The sequence below is a fragment of the Numida meleagris genome, chromosome 3, assembly GCF_002078875.1.
Source record: "Numida meleagris isolate 19003 breed g44 Domestic line chromosome 3, NumMel1.0, whole genome shotgun sequence".
NCBI classification, from domain to species: Eukaryota; Metazoa; Chordata; class Aves; order Galliformes; family Numididae; genus Numida; species Numida meleagris.
In genome coordinates, this window is record NC_034411.1 from 110,330,959 (window position 1) to 110,353,749 (window position 22,791).

Genomic DNA, 22,791 nt, shown 5'->3' on the forward strand with positions numbered 1-22,791 from the left:
ATGAGAAGTGCTACCAAACGCACAATGCCGACACTCAAGGATCCAACTGTGTTACAGACTTGTCTTCCAGTTCGATTCCTTCCAGGGCAGGTGTGCCATGTGTTTGCTGCAAACGTATGTATGTCGTTTAATTTACTCCACAGTAGGAGCAGAATGAACGGTGGAAGGATTTTTCCCAGATGGTTTTGGTGAACTCCTTTATCCCATTCATGTAAACACAGCGCGTGTTCCGGTTTGCTGAGTTGTATATACACCCTACGACTCAGTACAAAGTCTGAATGTTTAGTTAGCCAGAAGATTGTTTCCATCCTGTGATTCATTAGGTCCCTGCGGTACCCTCAACTTCCTTTATTTTGTACAATCACAAATTATATTAGTTTGTCTTATTTTGATAACCCCTCTAATTAATGTCCTGCACAGGAAACTTTATTACTGTTTTAAAACAGACTCATAAAACAAGGGCTTTTCCCCCTACTGGGGTGGCATAAGTGACAGTTGCACATAACTTTGTGATGAAGTGAGCAGTGCTTCACACTGCTTATTTGTATGAGTGGGCAATTTCTGTTAATGAACACGCTGGTTGCAATTCTTTCTTTTGTAAAAGGACTGTCAGAAATCCTATAACCATGCCCATAAGGTTACAAGTGGAACGGTTCAAAAATGCAGTAAACAAACCTGGATCTAGTACGATGTGAGAACAACATAGAGGCTGCATGCATTGAAACCCAGTTAGCGAATGAGTAACGAGTGTGATGGATTCAGTTTTTAGAAAAGGTTGTAGGAGTAGGATGGAGAGAACCAAAAACCATCTGCCCTTGTTTCTCCTTCAATCCGCTGTGTTTCCCAGCTCTCTCCCCTGCTGTTAGCACCTTTTCCTCCGGACAGGCAAGTGAAAGTGAGTTGTCCCTCCTCCTCCTCCTCCTCCTCCTCCTCCTTTCTTTTCCAATTGCAATAACATGATTAAGAGCTGCAGGAATAAAGCTGGGAAGCAAAACCAGCTCATCACACTTGTGCAGAAAACGTTTGGCCTTTTGAAGACAGAAAATTCACAGCAGTCATCTTAAAGCACTTTGCATTTCATTCCAATAAACCTGTCCTTACAGTTGCCTCTGCATTTTCATCTTTCCTTTTTACAGCTGTGCTGAATGACTATCCAATCGTTCAAGTCCTTACAATAAAAAGCAATTTAACCCATATTTCTTATTTCTAAGGACGTGAGGTACTGCTGAATCTCTGCACCTCATTGCAGGCATTCTACTAATGAATTACTGACATAAGTTTAAAACATCTCAGTCTTCCAGCACAGATTTATTCACCCGTGAGCCAGTGTTCTGTGACATCAAAGGACTGATTCTCATTCAAGTGTATGGTCCGTGTAAAAGCTAATTATTTTCCAATAGTAATAAGCCAGAAGAAAATAGAAATGTCTGTATGCAGTGTTCATAAACGAAGATACGTAGTGTGAAAGTTAAACTGAGCTAAGCAGGAAGCACGAGTGGAATGTTAGTAACTATTACACAGCAGCACAAGTTACACGAAATTAAGTTCTTTCATAGGAAGACAAAGGCAAATGACAGAGAGGAAAAAAAGCGACCAACAAAACCAGATACCATGTACAACATGATTTGTGCTATTGAAGTTCCTTTAAGTTGCCACTATCGCATTCTAAAAAGCCAAGTGGGTTTGACTTAAATCACTTGACATCAATTGAAGAGATCAGAATCCATCTTCCAGCAGACACACTTCAGCTGACAGGGAGTAAACCACAGCTCCATTAACATGAATTCTGTCATTCATGACAGCCTCAGAGATGACTTATCACAGTTTACAAAGAATTCCAGTGGAGAAAACGTTTAAAGGAAGTAGTCCAAGGCTGCTGCAGTGTGCTGTGGCAGTCTTTCACAGATAGATAAGGTTACTTACCAGTACTTGGGGACTTTTGATCTCAGCTGTTTATGAGCACATTTATATTTTCGGTGTGCATATGTGCAATTTTTCATGTCCCTCGCTGAACTCTTTGCTACCATTAAAATGTCTTTCAGTGGGGAAAACCAAATCTACGCTCTTCTCGGACGTTATTCAGTATTTCAGAATCAAAATGGAAAGACTTGAAATCTAGATCTCGTGCTAACCTGAATTCTGGAAAAGCAAGAATCTGGACTACCATTATCACATTCAGCATGCCAAGACAGTGAGCTCCTGGTAGCTCACTCCGAAAACAAACCCAGTTAATCTTCCAGCACAAGGAAGGTAACACCTGAACAGCTTTTGATTGATAGGGCACATCATGATCTTATTGTCTCTTAGCCTTTGAACATGACATCCGAAGCACCAACATGGAGCTACCACTCTAGCAAGAGAAGATAATGAGACAACTACAGTTTTTGATTGTAGCATACTGACACTATACTTTTCTAGGATTCAGCCCAGCGTGATGGAAACCCTGGGCAGCAATGGTCAAGGCGAGGCGAGACAATAATTAAAGTATACGCAAAAAAATTCACGCTCATTTTAGTATTCTGACACCGATCAGATGCAACTCAGCTCTCAATGTTTATGACTATCTTCTCAATACTCAAAGCCCAGACAGCCACCACAGGGTCCCTTTACTAGACGGTTAAGGAAATAAATTCCTCAGGAGGTGATTCATCTCATCGAATGCAGAAACTAATTTTAGGATGATGGGAATCACTCTCTTGAGATGCTCATTTCCTTCTACACGGTGCTATATACTTCTAGCACAATTTAACTTAATACAAAGCAGCGTACAACTTATTACATATAGTTCAAAACACAAAAAGATTGCCCATAAAATGTGATGCAGACTAAAATAAGTCTGCTTTTAAGGATTTGACTTGTTAGTGCAGTCATCTGCTATAGCAGCCAGACCTCATAAAGTATACACTAGGTTGATACGATGACCATATAAGTCTGTCCAAATCAGACCCTGATTTAATAGAGTTCAGATCAAATTTGAAAATAGGAAGCTGGAACTATAAACCTCAGAGATATCAGAAGTCAACCAATCAAAGGTAATCAAGCTGGCAACTTGTTTTTGAATTCAGAAGCTCAAATCTGGACTTAATCAACAAGTATGTGCTCTTCTTACAACTGTTTACTAAGAAAGATGTGTGCAACGTGCCAGCTCTACTTCAGGCGTAAAAGGAATTTCTACAGTTTAGCCTTACACATGTATTATGAATGACAAAAAGGACATGAATTTTGAGAGGAAATCATTAAATTACGTAATGAGAACTATGTAGTCTATTACCACGAATGCTATGACAAAATGTAAGTAGAAAGGAGTACATTTTCATGCAGTTTCAATTACAAGACCAGCTTTCCTCTCATGCTGCATATACCCACATGAACATCTACCTCTAAAGAGAAAACTCCCTGCAAATACATACTAACAGCCCAACAAGGACGTGCAGCTGTAAAAGATGCCAAATGTGCTAAGATCCCTATCAGAAGCCCAGAGCATGCAAAAAGCCCATGATTGAAGAGTTCCGGCGTGCCCATGTCAGAGGTCAAAACAATGAGCTATTAAAGATACTTTCACTTCCTCAGAAATAAAGTGCTGTCGTGGGCTCGGAGGTGAAAGGTTAGACAAGCTGTTTATCTGCCTCTCTGTTCCCATTCTTCCTTCTGTCAGGAAATCCTACATGCTCCTGCACCCCGCTCAGGGTTTTCCAGGGGTCACAGACTCCCAGCACACACAAGTGCCCAGCGCTGATTTAAGTGCAAAGACCACTTGGCTACAGGTTGCACTTTCTCGAAAGGCACGTTTTGCCATAAGGATCTGCTACGCTTGGGCGGAAGGCAAAAGCACAGATGCTGAATTCACCACATTATTGCTGAAGGAAGAGTGAAGCCACAGCCATCAGTTTTCATAATCCAAGTTATTATGCAGTTATTATAGCTAGAACAAAAAATCCAAATATACGGCCTGGAGCAGCATGTTTAACCAGTGGGAAATGTGGGGAGGGGGAAGAGGTCTTTCCTTCTCCTGGAGCCTAATGGTTATGCATAGTAAGCAAAGGAGCCACATCACAAGGTGCAGGGTGATGCAGGGAAAGGGATAGACACTGAAATGCCTGAGGTATGAACACAGAGCAGCTACCCAGGGCTGGAAGGGCCCCAGAAGTGGTCACTGCCATGCAGGAATGCTTGCAGGGTTAAGTGTGAAACTGAAGGAAAGCAACCACCTGCAGGCAATGAGCGGGCAGGGAGGCTTATTTATCATCACTTCTCTGTGGTCTGCCCCATTCTGAATTGTCTCAGTTTACAAAAGCCTATACATCTTGTTACTGTTGTTATCAAACCCACCTCGAAATTCAGAAAAACCTTCGGATTGCTGAAGGGGCTCATTAAAAAGCAGAAGATCTGTAAAGAAGATCTAGGAGCTCACAGCTCAATGCTCTACCTAACCTAAGCAATCACCATAAATAAATATTAGTTACAATAATTCTTAGTATTATTCGTATATATTAGTTCCATATAACTCATGGACCCACTCATACATACTGGTGATTACATTTGAAGAACCACTCCACAAGGAAAAGCAGGACACTTTATGTGTCCCAAGGCACAGGTGACAGAAAGGAGTACACCTTCCAGTACCAAATGCCAGATGGCAGACTCATGCCCTTGTGTGAAACGTTAGCACTAACCTCTCCATAAACGTTTTTAAAATAAAAGCTACGGTGAGGTTCAAATTTGAGAACCACCTCTGCAATATTCAAAACCACCTCGTTTTTTTTTCCACAATTTCTTTTTTTCTGATTATTTATACAGCACTCCCATTGGCTTTCCATAAAGGAAAATATTTACTACTTCCAAATAATTTTTGACAGAAATCAAAACACTGAACAGTAAAAATATTTAAACAGAAATATTAGGCAAATAATAACGCATTCACAACAAGGAATAAAGCAGACAAAATTCCCAATGAACTCTTCAGATGACTAGAAATGTTTTTCTTTTTAAGAGTTTAAGATTCTTAACAGAAGAGAAATGCATCGGCGTTATTCCCAGTGGTTGGTGGATTTGCAGCTCTCACACAAATACAACATATAACCATAAGTGAGGTGTGCACCCTATCTGCAAGCCTAGCAGTAGCTTCTTCACATTATTGTGGGAAGAACACCGCTCAGAGTTTCTGCATTTTATTTGGTTCTCAAACCAGAACGATCTGTTATTAGTCATTTGATCATGAAAGTTGTATGTTTCTTCACGGATTTCCAGAGCAGAGCCTGTTGTATTGGTTATGTCCTTACCAGATTTATCAGCTGGGTGTGGACGATGTCTTCCACCAAGATGGCGGACTCATGGAGCGGCCTGCGAGCATCTCCTAAGGAAAACCTGAAAGAAAGAAGTTTATTGCGAGGTTATGAAAAGGACTTTAAAAGAAGCCAAGTAGGTGGTCTCGAGTGAAATTAAAAACAGCTGAGTAAGAGCAAGCTTAATGCACCTGTACACCATATGGAACCATGGATCACTGAGTGTGTTGCAAGAAATATAAATCTAAGTAACATGATTGAAGGGACAAAAGGGCTTTAAGAATGTATACTGAAGTACATGGTGACATAAGCTGAAAACTGGAAGAAAAGTGAGGAAAGTCCAGTTTGTAGGAACATCTTAAAAAAAAAAAAAAAAAGGGTAGGCAAAGCTGCAACATGGGTATACCAGGAGTACATCTGTATCTGCAGCCCCTTCACCTATGCAATTACCAAATAAATATGTTCAAAGGTAAAATACTGTCATGGATTTTATTCCAAATCAAAATGTTAGTGATAAGATATGGAAAGAACTACTACAAATTGAGAGGCTGTTAAAGTCTGCACTGCAAGACTGAATGACAGGAGGCCAGGAGAAGATAGCAGTATTAACATCACAAGAGAAAATTTGAAATATCTAAGACATCCAGATGAGACTGACAGATATATTTCTTGCAACTGAATTCATTCAGGCTGAAAGCTGAAGAACCAGGGAAGGTCTTATAGTGTCCCAAAAAACCATAGACTGCTCTATTTGTGCAACCAGCACTCACTCTTATCCACTCAAGGTCAGTGAGCCCAGAGCTGCTCATGCCTCCATTGGGTGGTTGAGCTGCAAGCTAGAAAAAAAAAAAGGTCTCATTCTATGCAGTTTCCCTTCATCATATAAGGCACAAAAAGATGCTTTTTTTTCCTGTTTTTTTTTTTCCATCTGACCGCTATTTGCTCTTTGTTAATATATCAGCCACACAACTTACTACAGGACGCTATAAAAAAGTAACACTGGTTTTGCCTATTTACTCAGCCATTTCTATAAATGAGAAAGGATTAATGAACATCAAAATCCTTCAGTTTCCTTATCTCAGTTCTTATATAAAAAAGGAAGGACACACATTTTTCCATGTTATGATGAACAGAATCAAGAACCAACTCGAATGTTCCCATAGTAAATGTTAAATGTTGTCCTGCTACTTCTGAAGGAAGGGCCAGAGAAACATGACAGTGATGGGAGAAAGAAGTGGTAAGAGACCTGTTCAGTATCTTTATTGATGATTTGGATGAGGGTATTGAGAGCACCCTCAGTAAGTTTGCAGACGACACCAAGTTGGCAGGAAGTGTTGAACTGCCTGGGGGTAGCAAGGCCCTACAGAGAGATATGGACAGGCTGGATCTCTGGGCTGAAGCCAATGGGATGAGGTTCAACAAGACCAAGTGCCGGGTCCTGCACTTTGGCCACAACTCCAGATAACACTATAGGCTTGGGACAGAGTGCCTGGAAGACTGTGTGCAAGAAATGGACCTGAGCAATGTGCTCAGCTAACTTCCCACCTCCCCCGTGTGTACATCCTGCACGTCACAGCTTTCCTCACAGCTGAACCTGGCAATTGGAACAGCCCAGCTCAGGTCTGGCATCTGCTCTGTGCCCTCCAGCGGCCTGCGATTGGCACAATATTGTTCAAATGCATTCATTCCAACAATGGAAGTCTCGAGAAATCAAGGGCACTCATGAAATCCAAGTCATCAGTCCTTCCAAAGGCTGCCTGCTTGCTCTGCTTCCAACCCATTTCGGCTAAATTATTTTTAAAACTTAAAACTGTTAATTCCCAAGTGGTTGCAATTAGGCCTAACAAGGGCTCACTGAAAATACCTTACCATTCCACAAATATCAAAATAAAGAAGCGATTCCAGCCTTGCACCATTACAGCGGTGAAAGGCCACTTGCAGATTTCAGGTATTTCCTCTGGGCATTTCTAAAAAAAAACCTCTCTTTCTCCACCCAAAAATGAGGTTTTAAATTTAGAAAAGTCGTGCAGGAAAATATACTCACTAAAACTGAAATGTTACAGGACAACTCAAAGAATTTTCCTTTCTATTATGCAGGGGTGCACATGTACATGAATTATAATGTCAGACCCTTCCTAGAACGGCAAGCACAGACCTGCAAGCACACGAGATCCTATTAAAGATTTTATAAACTGCAAATGCCTGTGCATTCTATAGGAAATACATATAAAAATACAATTATTTATTGCCACGTTACACTGGAATGTATAATATTATAAAAAACCTCCTTGATTTAAAACAATTGCTCATAAGTGATAAAGTCTACATATTTCATTTTTAAGTAGGATGCATATGTAAATTGCCAGGGAAAAAAAAAAAAAAAAAGCATTTTTTCTAAGCAGGCAATGTATACAAAACCAAACCAATAATTCAGCCACAACAACCATAACATATTGCTTCGTCTTAGAATCACAGAATCACCAAGGTTGGAAAAGATCTCCAAGATCATCCAGTCCAACCATCCACCCACCACCAATATTTCCCCACTAAACCACATCCCTCAGTACCATATCTATACAGTTCTTGAACACCTCCAGGGACGGTGCCCCACCACCTCCCGTTCCAGTGCCTGACCACTCTTTTAGAGAAGAAAGTTTTCCTCATATCCAACCTGACTGGCTCTTTGGCATCTAAAAATCATCTCCCATTATGTCTAAAAGTCGAAATGCAAAACAAGAAAAAAATTATGTTTGAGTAGTAAATGTGTGGTTGGCAGCATTATGATTTCCAATACAAATTACTTTGCTCGGGTTTGCTAGCAGACATCTCACATGCACAAAGGAAAGGTTGTTTGGTTTTCTATTTCTGAAAGTAGCAAGGTACAAGGATAAGGGTATTTCTGAGCCACAGTGCAGACTCTACTGTGAGACTTTCCCTGTCTGCATTTAGAAACCTCTCACAATGTTAACTTTCAGCCCCCAAAATGGCATGAAAAGTAGAAGAGATGCCACCAAGATATGAGCTATTGATCTAAGAGGAGACAGATGGCAAATCTTTTGCTCCATTCTGATGCAGAGGATAAGTCAGAGGTGATGGTGAAATTCTATACTGGAACACAAGGTAGAGAGATAGAAAACAAAATTCACTACTTTGTTACATAGAATACTAAGTTGAAAATCATGTTCCTGGTTGCATCTACCAAAAATCTGGTGCCCTTGCTTCTGAGAACTGAAATCAAACTTGATATTTTAACATAACTAATGAATTTTATTTCATGTTTGCTTTGTTTTTAATGGTTCGATAGATAGTCTTTAAAAGAACCTTCCATTTGTTGGGTATACCTAATGGAATGGCCTGGGTTGAAAAGGACCTCAAAGATCATCTAATAAGTCCTCCTATGAACCATATACAAATTCTGTTGAAAAGAGAAGAAGGATGTTTCCCTATAGGCAAATAGTGACGAGGAAATATAGCAAAATCTAGCAGTTCATCAAAACAGTCAAACAATAGGGAAGAGTGCTCGGACAACAGAAGCACCTACCCGTTATACATGCTACGGAATAACAAAGTCTTCTTGGATGATCCAGTGTCAAAGGTTTTCTGTTCTGATGAAACGTTTTTACAAACGGGGGGAATCATGGTCCCCGCGTTTCACAGGATTAGAATAGTAGTGTGGAGGGAGAACAGATAGTCACAGCTCTTCTATTGTTTACTTTTGCCTTCTATTTCTAACTCTTTTAAGTTCCTGTAATGATGTTTCCAAGCCCATCAGAGGGCCCAGTGTCCAACGCACCCAGTGCTCGCACGAAGAGTCACAGCACCCTATGGGTCTGTGCACACACTCATAGGGATACACACTTGGCACGTGCTAAGGTACAACATCTGCACATGGCACAGAGACCTCTACAGCAGGAACCTCAAAATCCTGGGCAGTAACAGAAATAGATAAAGCGCTTGCTTTGCTATATTTCTCGGGGCTTTAAAAGGCTGCAAAGTATGGAGCCCTGCTCCAGAAGGTCGATGCAGAGCTCCCCAGGTGGCCAGACCACCAGGAAAGTGGCTGCGGAGACAGAGCTGCGGCGACCTCCCATCCTCCACGGCCCTGAACGCAGTGCTGGCCAGAAAGGAAGTGCAGCCAGGGTGGCTGGGAGTGCACGGAGCTAGAATAAATACTTTCCTTTACTGGGGCTTCTATTGAGTTCATACCATAACAAAGCTGCCCCAACTCATGTGGAATTTACCACCTCGAATAAATTTGATGAATCGAGCCTAGGAAAAGCATAAAGGCGGTGAGGGAGACTGGTGGGAAATACGCATTTTGTTCTTTTCTAGGACAAAAACCATTTTCTGAACCATTTTTCCTCTTCTGTTTCTACTTGACAGGAACTGCAGCGGCAGAGAAGGTCCCTCAAGACTCGAGCTCTACTGTGTGGCTGAAAAGCTCACCCGGGGCAAGCAGATACCTGCTCTCTCTGCAGCACAGAGGCATTTATTTGCCACTGCCTGCTGGCCTGACTCATCACCACTGCTGCCCAGGAGTACCCCAGCTGTGTTCCTTTCCACTGACAAATTGCTATTCTGTAATACTTATTTCCCACCTGTCGCCCTGGGTCTGTTGGGCTCGGAGAGAGGAGGCTGAGGGGCAGCTCCTCAGGGAGGGGAAGGTGTTCAGCTCAGGGTGAAGCAGAATGGGAACCTACAGATGTAACTCAGACGTGGACAAGGTTCTGCAGGCAGCCCAACGCAGCCGGGGCATCTCCATCAGCAGGCCAATACCCATCAACCAACCAAGCAGAATGCCATCAGGATGTACGTGCTCACTACACACAGAACTAATTAATTGACTGTTACAAATCTAAAAACAGGCAAGGATTCCACAGAATCACGGAGGGAAAACACACTACTAGATAGATTTGGACTGGATAATATCTGGGCTCACGTCTCCTCAGTATTGCAAGAACACACAGTAATACTGTCAACTGTTTGGCAGGAATGCATCTGGAATACACAATTACATACCGAGCTTTCAGAGAGGCTTCATAGTATAAACAAGTGTTTTCCTAAATACATTGGTTATCAGAGAGCTGATGCTCAGGTGGTGACAATGAGAATCAGTTCTGCAGCACAAAAGCATCCAGAAAACTTCCAGCAATTCAAATACCAGAAGGAGAGAGACTGCAAATCACCATAGATAAGTAACAACAGACTTTGGAAAATCAGTAATACAATATGTTGAAGTAGTTTGGCTTGGTCCCATACGAGACTAATTCTAAGACAAAGACAGAATCAGAGAATCACAGATTCCTTAGAGTTGGAAGGGACCTTTCAGGTTCATCTCGTCCAACTCCCCTGCAATGCACAGGGACACCACAGCCAGATCAGGTTGCCCAGGGCCTGATCCAGCCTGGCCTTGATAGAAATATTGAGATCTGGTCCCGAAGATGACAGAAGATTGGGAAACTACAGTTTCCTTTCCCAGGAGCCTGAGAGTAAGCCCAGCACTGCAACAGACAACGTAGAAAAAAATGAGGACTACGTCTTTTTTGAAGTCTCAAAATTTAAAACACTTCTTTCTGCCTTTTGTTTGCCATGTCTGTTGTTGAACAAATTAGGCATAATCAGTCTGAAAGGAAAGAGGTGTCAGAGCAAAAGCGGAAAACTGATTAGACACACCCAGGAGGATGCACTGAATGGAGAGTGGAAATGGAATGAAAGAACCAAACCAGAGAGGAAGAAACTGTGACAGAACATAGACAAGTGTTGTGGGAAAGAAGTCTAAATGCCAAGGAGGGAAGAGGAGGAAGGACATCCAGGTGTCACCTCGATACTTCTGTATGACATCAAAATACATTATGTAGTAGAGAGATGGTATGACAAGCCGTTGTTTTACAGGCATTGTTCCTTCACAATACCATCAGTGAACTGAGTGAAGGGATATTCATTATAAAATTGAATAAGCTTATTTGCTTATTGCTTTAGCTTAAGGAGAAAATAGAACACATTAAAGCCTTGAATTTTTATAACCAAGGAGCACAAACTACCAGCACTGCATGAGAACGCATTAGAACAACTATGTCAGCAGGGTGTTGTCTATTGATATGCTTTTCTGCTCTTCAAAGGCCATGTAAAAATAAAAACCAATCTTAATTTCGATTAGAGTTTTACATGCTCGGATTAATTAGATTAGGTTTATGTAGGTTTCACATGTCACACGGGACATAGTTCTTTGCCAGGATTTAGTTTATATAGGAGATATGAAATCCAACTGCAAGTTGCTGCTGCGCTTTTTCTTTAAAGCTTAGAAAAATCATGTATAAGTTGCCATAAAAAGAGTATTAAAAATTACAATAATTTTACTATATAAAATACAAAAATAAGGGTTATTTTCCTTTTTTTTTTTTTCTGTTACCACTGTCAGTGGCTCAACTTGGAAGAAGCCATCAGCATTCTGCAAGAAGCAATTCCTGGGGAGCACAAAAGCATCATTTGCTCCCTGAGGCATCAGTAATCACCCAAGAGTCACTTTAAAAAGCTTATGTTACAGCTTCCAAATAACCTGCCTGCATTTCACACAGCCATGGCTCCAGAGCTCCTTAACTCCAACTGCTGCACAAGTTGCAGCCCCGCTGAGATAAAGGGCAGGTCAACCAACCGGGCAGGATCCAGCACAAACCACACCGCGTGCACTGAGGCGCGGATGAGAGAATTACAGCCACCATCTGGCTGGTCTACCAGGAGAAGGGGCTAATTCAGAGAGAGGTTCATTCTCCATGACTTTTGACTTGTACAGCTCTCTTCTTCTCCTAACTGAAGGGCTGTAATGACAAACAATACGGTTCCCGAGCCTAAGCTGCACAGAGCTACTCTGTGTCACTCTACTCTCTTTAGGATGCAACTACAGCATTATAAAAACACAAGAAATGAGTACACTAGCCTCATTCTCTATTATGAAGCCCCAACTACTACCTTTAAACCCTGCTGCCTTTTAAAATTAACCAATCTAAATCTACACGGCTGGTCTTATGGCCACAATTACCAGATGATGGGCCAACAATCCCCAGTTTCAAGAAGTCTTCTACAGAAGATATTTAAAAAATAAGTGGTGTGTGTATACATACATACATATATAATTTAGCTAATTTGTTAACAATGTTATGTTATTTTGCACACAAAGTTGAGTAGATGGGCAGTGTTACTTCCTCTAGAACTCTCTCCTCTTCCCTCCACACCGTGGGTAGCAATCCTATCTCTCTGCGAGGCTTGAAAGCATCCCTACCCCAATGCTCCCTGTAATTCCTTGCTCTCCTACTCCTATGAAGTCAATAGAAGTTCAGTGAACTTATTAAAATGAATTACCATCTATTTATTCAGCAAGCGGAGACGTCTTCTCTTGTTTAAATACCATAATATTAACACTAAGAATCTGATTACTGAATTATTGAATTTTACTAAAAGGAATTTAGCCCAGTTACTTAAGGAAAATGCCCTTTCCAGGATTTGTATATGGCTGTGAGAACAGCAAGTAGAGGAAGAAACAGATACGTAAACTACAAAGTGCATTCTGTTTTTCAGTAGAAGATTAAGCCCTGATGATGCCTGCAGATATGGGGAAAAGAATAAACATCAAGAAGAGAAACATTACATAATATCATTTAACTATTCAAAAGAACACAGTGTCACGTACAGGGATAAAATTTAGAAAAGGAACACTACGACAAAATTAGAAGGAAAACATCAAAAACAAAAGCTAAAATCCTTTGTAACGCTCTCAGAAAGTGCTGGAAACACTGGAAACTAAGCTCAGCAGGGAGCTAGGAGGTCTCATGATGTTAAACAAGTACACAAAAAGAAATCTTCACCATGTGGCTTAAAAAACTTTAAAATGAGATATGAGCACATTCTAAGACAGTATGTCTGCTACAACTAACACACGGTTGTTGGAATTCCTTAAACAAAAATACTGAAAGCCATATTCAGAATCTGAAATAAGCTTCAGCGATACTTATAATTATTAAAATTCTAAAAACAGGAGAAGAGTTTGTAATTAATAATAATTTTGACCTTATTGAAAAAAAAATCAGTAGTTAACTGTACCTACTAAGATACTTCTCAATTACTTTGTTGGAAAGCAACATTCAAAGACATCAAGTTCATTGTGTCATGGAGGTAAGATCTAAACAATCAAGACCTTTCTAAGACCAATTTTCTTTACCTGAAAACTGAAGTATCTTCTTTACACCATGAGCTTTTAATTTATAAGGTCTGCCAGAGAGCAGGATTAATAGTGCCTAACAGCTCATCATGTGAAAAGTCATATTTTTCTCCTAGAAAGAGAAGCCCTGTCCTCAGTGACCCCACCACAAACCCGGAATAACATGAAACCCTTGGGGAGTGAACTTCGGAGATGCTAAAGACTCCCAGCTCTGTGGGAGGTCACTCTGTCTTGATTCTGTAATGTGTTTTGTTTAAGCATGAACCTTCTGCATTACGTACTTTAGCTGAGATTGAGATTGTTTTAATTACGTGGAAAAAAACTACAAAAACTTAACTTTACTCTCTAAAAGGGGGAACGTTTCCTAATGCTTCTTTAAATAATCTATAATATACATGGTAAGAGATTTCTATCCAAATTTTGCCTAAATAAGTTCATACTCAGAGCTGAACGATGACTATCAAGGAACCGATCGCACTACGCCACTGCTGGTATAGATTGGAAGGGGCACATGGAGACCACTTGACCCAATTCCTCTGCTCACAGAAGGATGCTGTGTCCAGATGGGTTTGAGTATTCCAAAGGATAGAGTCTCTGCACTCACCGTGCTGGCAATGTCTAATGCAGCTGTATGCTGTTGGCCTTTTTTGCCACAAGAGCAGATTGCTGGCTCATGGTCAACGCTGTATCCATATGGGATCTCCCAAAGCTCGTGCTGATCCTTAGTGTTATTCCTTCCCAGGGGCAGGACTTATTTTATCAGTTTGTGTGAGGTTGTTATGGGGGACAGTGTCGAAGTGGCAAGATAAACAGCATCCACTGCTCTCTCCTCATCCACCAAAGCAGTTACATCGTCACAGAAGAACATCAGCTTGGTGATTCATGACTTCTCCTTTGTAAATATATGCTGACAACTCTGAATCACCTTCTTATATTTAGAGGCTCAGAAATGTTTTCCAGGATGACTTGCTCCATCACATCCCCAGGGGAGGCTGGCTGGTCTGCCACTCCCTGCGCACTCCCTCTTGTCCTTTTTGAGGACGGAAGTGGCATTTCACAGAATCACAGAATCGCAGGGGTTGGAAGGCATCTCGAGATCATCGAGTCCAGTCCCCTGCTAGAGCAGATCCCTACAGCAGGAAGCACAGGTGGGCATCCAGATGGGTCTTGACTCTCTCCGTAGAAGGACACTCCACCACCTCTCTGAGCAAGTTGTTCCAGTGCTCCGTCACCCTAACCACAGAGAATTTGCTTTCTCTGCTCCTCAGGAACTTCCCCCAGTTACCATGACTTCTCGTCATGTACAATAACATACTAAAAAATTCACACGGAAAAACTCTATGTTTTATATCTGAAAGAATGAACATGTGAATCAAACTACAAGGTCCGCTCTGAAAGTAGTGCTTCCTATTTTATTATGTTACTCTACCAAATAGTGGTACTGTGTTCTTTATATCTGTTGTAGGGTCCACGGAAATCACAGAATCATAGAATCCTTAGGGTTGGAAGGGACCTTCAGAGCTCATCTAGTCCAACTCCCCTGCAGTGAACAGGGACACCACAGCTTGACCACGTTGCTCAGAGCCCCGTCCAGTTCGACTTTGGGTATCTCCAGGGATGGGGCATCTGCCACATCTTGTGCCAGCCCCTCACCATCCTCACTGTAAAAGACTTTTTCCTCGTATAAATAAATAGCAGGTATTACTTTTGGAGCAACCTAAGTATAATTTCAAGCAGAAAGTGCTGTAAGATTATCTGTTCTTAAACTTCCACGGCTACAGTTAAAACATAAAAAGGAAATCATACATACCAAAAAACAACAACAACAAAAAAGTTCAGAAAATGCACTTGAATAAACTTCCTACACTGCTTTAGCTATATGCTTAACATCATCTGTTACTTCGGGAATTATCAGTATGTAAAACGTTGTCCATTCTGAAGCAAGGTGCCAGTACAGAACGTCTCTTCACAGAGAGTGGTGAGGTGCTGGAACAGGCTGCCCAGAGAGGCTGTGGATGCCCCATCCCTGGAGGTGTTCAAGGCCAGGTTGGATGGGGCCCTGGGCAGCCTGGTCTAGTACCAGAGGCAGGGGGGTTGGAACTTGATGATCCTTGGGGTCCCTTCCAATCCAAGCCATTCTATGATTCTATGATACAGGTCTACTTCCAACAAACCATGTATAGGCACATTCTGTCTGGGTGAATACATGCAAATTCCATTACAACTTCATGTTTTAAGTTTTGCTAAAAGCTCCACAGAAGGATCTTACTGCACAGGGTTTCACTGTGCTAACTCGGACACTTGTAAATGCAATAGCCACGAACAGAGAATTGTATGACTTAAAAATAAAAATTAAAAAAACAATTAATGCTCGAAAAGGGTTACATAGGTGCATTTCAAAGTCCTGTTTATTGAGGGAAGCAATTGGCTTCAGCCCGGTTTGGTTGCTCGTTTCCCTTACAGGATTGCAAGCACTTCCTAAGTGCTGAAAATCAGCAGCTGTATCCCAACAGAAATCTGTGGTAAGAACCCTTTTCAGTACCATTGTGTACTAATCAGAGCACACCAAACCCTAACAGCGAAGCGTTTTAAGCAGAAATTAACGTTACAAATCCTCACGACTGGCAAAGGAGGAAGATATAATTTATTCCAGTTGTATAACATAATACGTTCCATTCGCTCACACACAAAGGGTTTCAGTTTTTCAGGAAATAAATGAGACAACTGTCTTTCTAGACCGTGCCGACTGGACTGCGATCAGTCGTCTCTGCACTAGGAAAAAGTTCATCGCAACAATGTACCCAAACACAACTGGAATTTAACGAAGTCAAGAGAGATGAATTTTCAGTCTGCTCTCATGAGGACGGGGCGAAAAAATGATGAGGAGAGCAGGAAGTCAAAACATAATTTCACTGTATATATACGTTATAAGTGTTAACCAAATGTGGAAATCCCTAGCTATTTTAAATCTAGATTAAAACCACAGGCCATTTAAAGTAATCCACAAGATACAAAAAATATAAATGAGGATGAATGCTTTATGCTAATTTGCAGAGAAATAATATTATTCTTTTTATATTCTCCGAAACGTCAAGAACGCTCTGGCTTGCTTCTTTGTTTCAAAAATCCGTTTCACAACTTCATGAATGAGTTTTTTCCGGGTGAGACGCTGATAATTACATCCAGTTCTCAATGAACACACGCCTGTATGTGACACCGAGGCACTGGGTAACGCCACTTTTCCTCCTTTGCTCTGGAGAAGGAAACAATCTGCCCCGTGCTCCTGCTGCTGCTGGCACCAAGGCTTGGCCAAGGAGGTGTCACTCAAGGTCCTCGTTTAAAGAGAAAAGTAGAATGTGTTGCAAAGCCCACCTGAGCCTAGGGAGGTCCTACATTGTCATTTAGTCATCGTGGAAGTGCCGGTGTCCGAGCTGTATGGACGTGCTGAGGAACAGGATCTCCTCACAGAGATGCGCGTATTTGAGACCAGTAGCGCCTTGCCAACTGCTGTACTCACATGAGCACCCTCAGCCCCAACTATGACATTGATATCTGCAGTATTTCTAGACTCCGTAATTCCTTTTAGCTGTTACATGTACTAAAAAAAGTACTGTAAAGTACTTAATATGAGGAGGTTGGACTTGATGATCTTTAGAGGTCCCTTCCAACCCCTCCAATTCTGTGATTCTTTGATTCTGTGACTTCTGGATTATCGGTGGTCTGCAAATTACAGTTTGGAAAGCTGTGCTCTAAATTACAGTTAACGAGTTAGGGTCATGGCATAGCATGCCTTCTACAGCTAACGAAGCAACACAACCTCCCAATTACCAAAAATCGAAGCAGAATCATTACAGCAACTACTCTGTCTTAGCACTGAACCTGTGAGTGAAAAACACAAGTAAAAAATATTTCCCCACTAGCACTGATCAGATATATCCACTTCTATTCCAAGAGCTTGTAACTCTATTAAAACGCAGACTAATTATTTTTGATTGCTGGCTTTAACTTAGGTTTAACATCAGAACACACTCAACACACTTAAAACTCTCATTATTTTTTCTTTCTGGAGGTAAAATTCTCCCCAAAGATGTGTTCTTTTCCCTTACCAAGACAGTCCTTTAAAAATATTTTTTATTTCAGAAACCAAACTATGCAACATTCTCCCTAGAGTAAGAAACTGGAAGTTCTGCGATAAAATCTTTTCTGGAGAGCCAGTGCAATTTCATATCAATGGTGTGCTCCTTTTCCTGCTTTCAAATGGATTACTTAAATGTTTTAAAATGTTATAACCCACAATAATCTGTTCCAGGCACCAACGAAAAGGAAGAAAAAAATTACAGAAGTCAAGATGTCGCCTGGAAGCACTTTATGGCAAACATTATAAAGATAACACAGAGCAGAGAAGCTCTGGTTCAATCCATTATAAATACCCCGTTCTTCTTAAAATCACAAAAATGTATTTATAGTAAAGAACTCTTACAGGCTTCTTCCTCAGAAGACTTCACTTAAGAACAATTTGGCAGAATTTTTGGAAGAAGAAAAGAAGAGTTTTATAAAATATTGATGTTTTACAATCACTCTAGGCTTGATCTACTTGCTACAAAAACAAAAGCAAGGACCACATCCGTCTCTACTAATTGCACCATAGATTTTCGCTTTGGCACTCTCCAACAGTAACAGTGGACACGAATGCTAAATCATCACTCACACAATTAATGCCTCATTCAAAAATCAAGGTATTTTCCTCGGTATATTTTTGTCTTATAATTATTTAAAGAAACACACGGGATGTAAAAAAAAAAAAAAAAAGGAAAAAAACAACAGCAAAGCAATAGAATCATAGAATCATAGAATTAGCTAGGTTGGAAAAGACCTACAAGATCACCTAGTCCAACCATCCACCTACCACCAATAACCCCTCTAAACCATGGCTCTCAACGCTATATCTAAACTATCTATACCTGTATGCATAACGTATAGAGCAAACCTGTAGTCTCCCACATCCCAGAGGAAAGCCCCGATGGACACCCTGCCTTCTGCACCCCGGCTCCATCCCAGGACTTGGGGATGGGGCTGAATACAACAGCAACGGCCTGCATCATAGAATCACCAAGGATGGAAAAGACCTCTGAGATCATCCAGTCCAACCATCCACCTACCACCAATAACCCCACTAAACCATGTCCCTCAGTACAACATTGACCCCCTCAGCATTAAAACTAATTAACGAAGCAGCACCCCAATGCAGAGAGGAAGCGACGTGATTGCTTAGACTTCTTTTCTTTCAGTGGGAAGTGGAAGAGTTTTCTTGGGGTGAGGCATGACTGCTTGGAAGGCTTCACTGTAAAACAGAATTCTGAAAAACGTGAAAGCTTCCAAGGGAAGAGAATTCACAAATATCAAATGCGTACCGGCTGCATAATAAGGACATGGCAAGAAGTGTTCCTAAGAAAGAGTTTAGAAAGAATTAAGAAATATCATGAGAACAGCAAAAACAAGGATCCAAAGTTAAGGGGCAGTACACTCAAGCTAATAACAACAGAACTCTGAAAGTGGGGAAAGTATCACTCTCATACGGCTCAGCTAAATGTCATGTGGAAGAAAGGGGAGTTAATTGTTTCCTTTTATTAATGAGAGTTCAAAAGTCAGTGCGTGACAGCCACTCAGCACTGCGCTTTGTGTTTGTTTGGACGATGAGATTTTCTCACTTTCTTCACTAAAAACATGCAAACCTGAGATACACCGAAAAAAGAATGTGAACTGACAAGCATTTAGATTTGAGTAATTGGCAATTCAAAGAGAAAGTACTAAAAAATTAGAGTTAGATCACCTTACTATCTGAATGTGAAACTATAATTTCAACTTACCAATTTTAGGCTGCTCAAGTTAAAGCAAAATCGGGAATTAAATATATGCATTCAAAAGGGCTTCCTCATGCGTGGTCTGTCCGGTGCTACACCCAACAGGGGGGGTAACAAGGAAACAAATGAAGACCATGGATTTGTGCGACTTACATTCTGCAGACACAAATAAGAAAGCAAAATGAAATGACATTGGGGAAGACCTTTCAGCTTCCCTTGTTTATCCCAACAGATAAGCCAGACAAAATAAAAAATTATTCCAGAGAGTAAATTCCAGCAAACACTTCCAGTTACTCTCACCAGCAGATCGGTTTTAAGGTTTATAGCACATTTCTATGATTGTGGAAGGAAAAATTCTTGTGTAAATTAAGTGCACGTGCTGCATCCTAACCAATACCAACAGATGCTCCGTGGCAAGTAGTGTTTAAAATGAACCGCACTTGACAACAAGAATTAATCTCTATAGACAGAAGTCAGGAAGTGCCATGCTTGAAGGAAAGGCACTCAGCATCCTGTCTTCCCCATTCCCTTCCTCCTTACGAGCCAAGGAAGAGATGGTCGGCAGCAGGGAAAGACAGAAGTCTCCCCAGGAAAAGCTGCTGTTTCCACGCACTGAATCAAACAGCACAGAGGCGAAAGTGGCTGTAACTTTTGGTATCAGAATGAGGTGTTACAGGAGAGTAATGAATCCCTCCATCCTTGCAGCAGTTAGCAGAACAATTCTCAAATTTTCTTTCTTAATCTTTTAGAGCCAGAGCAAAGCGAGAGCCTCAGGTTGCAGGTACCACGGAGGGCAGTGCCGCAAAGGGCCGAGCTGTTCAGCACCGAGCTCCTTTCTCTGAGCATCCTGACTGTGCTCCTGTATCCAGCCACAGTCACTGCTTCTTCGAGCCCCAGCTTGGCATCGCTCGACACACGAGCAATGGTGCTGGTGGCTGAGATTTGTGTGGTCTCGGGTAAGCTCTGCTTCCTCGAAAATGTGTGGCATCATACAGGGCTTATTTAGAACCGAAGTCTCTTGGGCACACTATGTAAGTTCATTGTTTATCATTTGCTGGGGAAGTCTTCTGAGGTCAAGGTAAAAAGCAGGAGGTGATATTTGATGTAAACGTTCCAAAGCACGTTATGTGGTTGCACGGTTGCAGCGGGCCCCGCAGCACTTTGCTGGTGGTCCGTGGAGATCTGGCTGGTGGAAGGTGCTGGCTCTCCCTGGTTCCAGCTGCTATATCATGTTTAATGTATTTTTAGCTTCTCTTAATATTTTCCTAATATTACTTTTCCATGTAAGCAATTAGTGTGGTTACCGGGGATGGCAACAGGAGTGATATTCAGCAGCCAGTGGGAGAAGAGGTGGTCTCTGCAGTCCGAAACGGAGGAAGACCTAGGAGACAATCTGCTGCTGACCAGGTGGGTGGAGGAACCCACCCAGGAGTCGGGGCTTTAACACCTCTATTCTTTTCCATTCCCTGGAATCAACTTGTTTTTTGTTTGTTTTTTTTTCCCCTCTGAAATTTCTGCTGACATTCCTTATTATCACTGGAGACGAAGGAAGAAGCAAGGAAGGCAGGGCTTTCCCTAGGAAGTGAAAGCAGGAAGAAATAAAACCTGAGATCGTATTGCCTTTCCTGATTAACCTTATGAACGACTTAGAGTGGAGCTGTATACGAACAATAAATGGGATAAAGAAAAATGTGCTCTACTACTGGCCTTGACTTTTCCAAACTGATGCATTTTTAAATCTTAGCTTTATAAGATGACTCTAGCAGAAATGTGTGCAGAGTTATCTCACTCATCTGAGAAGCAGAAAGAAACTGGAAGAACGTTTGGTCGTGACCCCCCCGAGATGTGTGCTATTTTTACATTTATTTTTGACAGAAATGGAAACGTTTCTACGATTCAAATGTATTTCCCAGTTAGTCTTTGCCTCTGGACCCGCTCACCCTCACCTCGCCTCTGACTACTTGAAAGAGAGTCCTCAAATCAACTGGAGACAGAAGATATTATATGGGAAAACATTAGATAGACAACACTTGCAGAAGAAAGAGAAGTCTTCTTTTGAACTTGCTTGTTTTCATTCTTATTTAACACCCTGGGAAAGTCCGCTGACTCCAGTCTGCTTGCAGAGGTACAGCAGAGAGAAGTCAGCCCCTAACCACGCCATACCTATAAGGAAATCTGTGTGAAATATTGCAGAAGTTACAAATTAAGGTATACAGCTTCCAAGTTCTGCTACCTACTTCTAGCAACGATGCTTATGTATGACTAGGGATGCTCATTTAGGAAAAGAGCTAACGGATACGGGGACTTGATGCAATCAATGGAGCCCTGTCCTCCCCGACACGCAGCAAAGCTGCTGCTCCCAACCTCCCCCCTCCAGGCCAGGTAAGAGGGAGTGTTTGGGGGCTGGGACTTCTTGTGATGAGGCTCTGCAGGAGGTTCTGCCAATGTCTCAGGAACATCAAAGCCAGTCAGACTTCACCAGGGCAGCTGCACACAATCACTTCTCACAGCCTTGCAGCCGAGCACCTTCCTAAAGCTCCGCTTGCAACCCTGCACAGAAAGAAACGCAAAGTGCAGGAGCTCTGTTTCCAGTGATACTCGTGAGCCTGATTTGCACCTTCGGGAAATTCCCATCCGCTTTCCGAATGAAAAAGAGTCACCAAAAAAAGATGTGCTGTAAATACCTCGAGCCACGACAAGGTGCCTTATAACATAGAACCCTTTGTAATCAGCCGAGCCTCTGGAATTGAAACGCTGACACTTCCTATAAAAAGGTGCTTAGTCACAGTTCGCTAAATATTTACAACGAATCATTTCTTCTCTCATTTCATTGACTTTACTGTAGTTAGCAAAAGTCAAGAAAACTTCCTGCACGTGTGCGAACGGCTTGTGCATGCAAACCACAGCTCGCAAAGTCCGTTTTATGGAGGCAGGAAGATTTGCACGTTACACGAGTGGGTCCTCCTCTTCTGTAGAAAGCCATTTGCTTCAGCTGCACTTGGACGTGAGTATTCCGATGAACTGGAATCAGAAGGCGTTGAGGGTAAATTGACATCATACCTTACAAGGGAAAAGGGAAAATAAAGCAAAAAAAAAAACCATCTCCCCGAGTTCCCCAGCTCCTTATTTCTATCAGTGAATTTTGCAGAGAAACCGTGCCATCTTCTCTCCCTTGCTCTCCTTAAGGAAACAGACGCTTTAGCAAGGGGAGGGTGAATGAGAAGAGCAGCGCGCAACGCTGCAGGCTCCATCTTATCAGAAAGCTGTGTCCGGATTTGGGATTTTGATGCTGACAGGCATTTCATCACACGAAAACTGAAGTTTTCCTTCTGTCGTCGGAGCCGGGAGGGAACGCAGGGTTTGGGGTTTCTCTTTTAAGATTCTGATTGAGATGCTGCCCAAGCAAGGGGAGCTCTAACAGCTTTGCAGGGAAATC

General features: G+C 41.8%; 1 protein-coding gene across 7 annotated transcripts in view; it reads right to left on the reverse strand.

The window, feature by feature from the left end:
* The window catches only part of SUPT3H (SPT3 homolog, SAGA and STAGA complex component), a 272,370-nt gene that overhangs the window by 129,641 nt on the left and 119,938 nt on the right, over positions 1-22,791 (reverse strand). For 6 of the 7 annotated variants that reach the window (XM_021389659.1, XM_021389662.1, XM_021389655.1 and 3 more), the window contains one exon: positions 5,280-5,364. In XM_021389659.1, the coding sequence (XP_021245334.1) occupies positions 5,280-5,364 (85 nt within the window). Of the gene's footprint in view, positions 1-5,279; positions 5,365-19,361; positions 19,506-22,791 lie in introns of those variants that run through there. The other variant, XM_021389661.1, reaches the window with a different exon arrangement.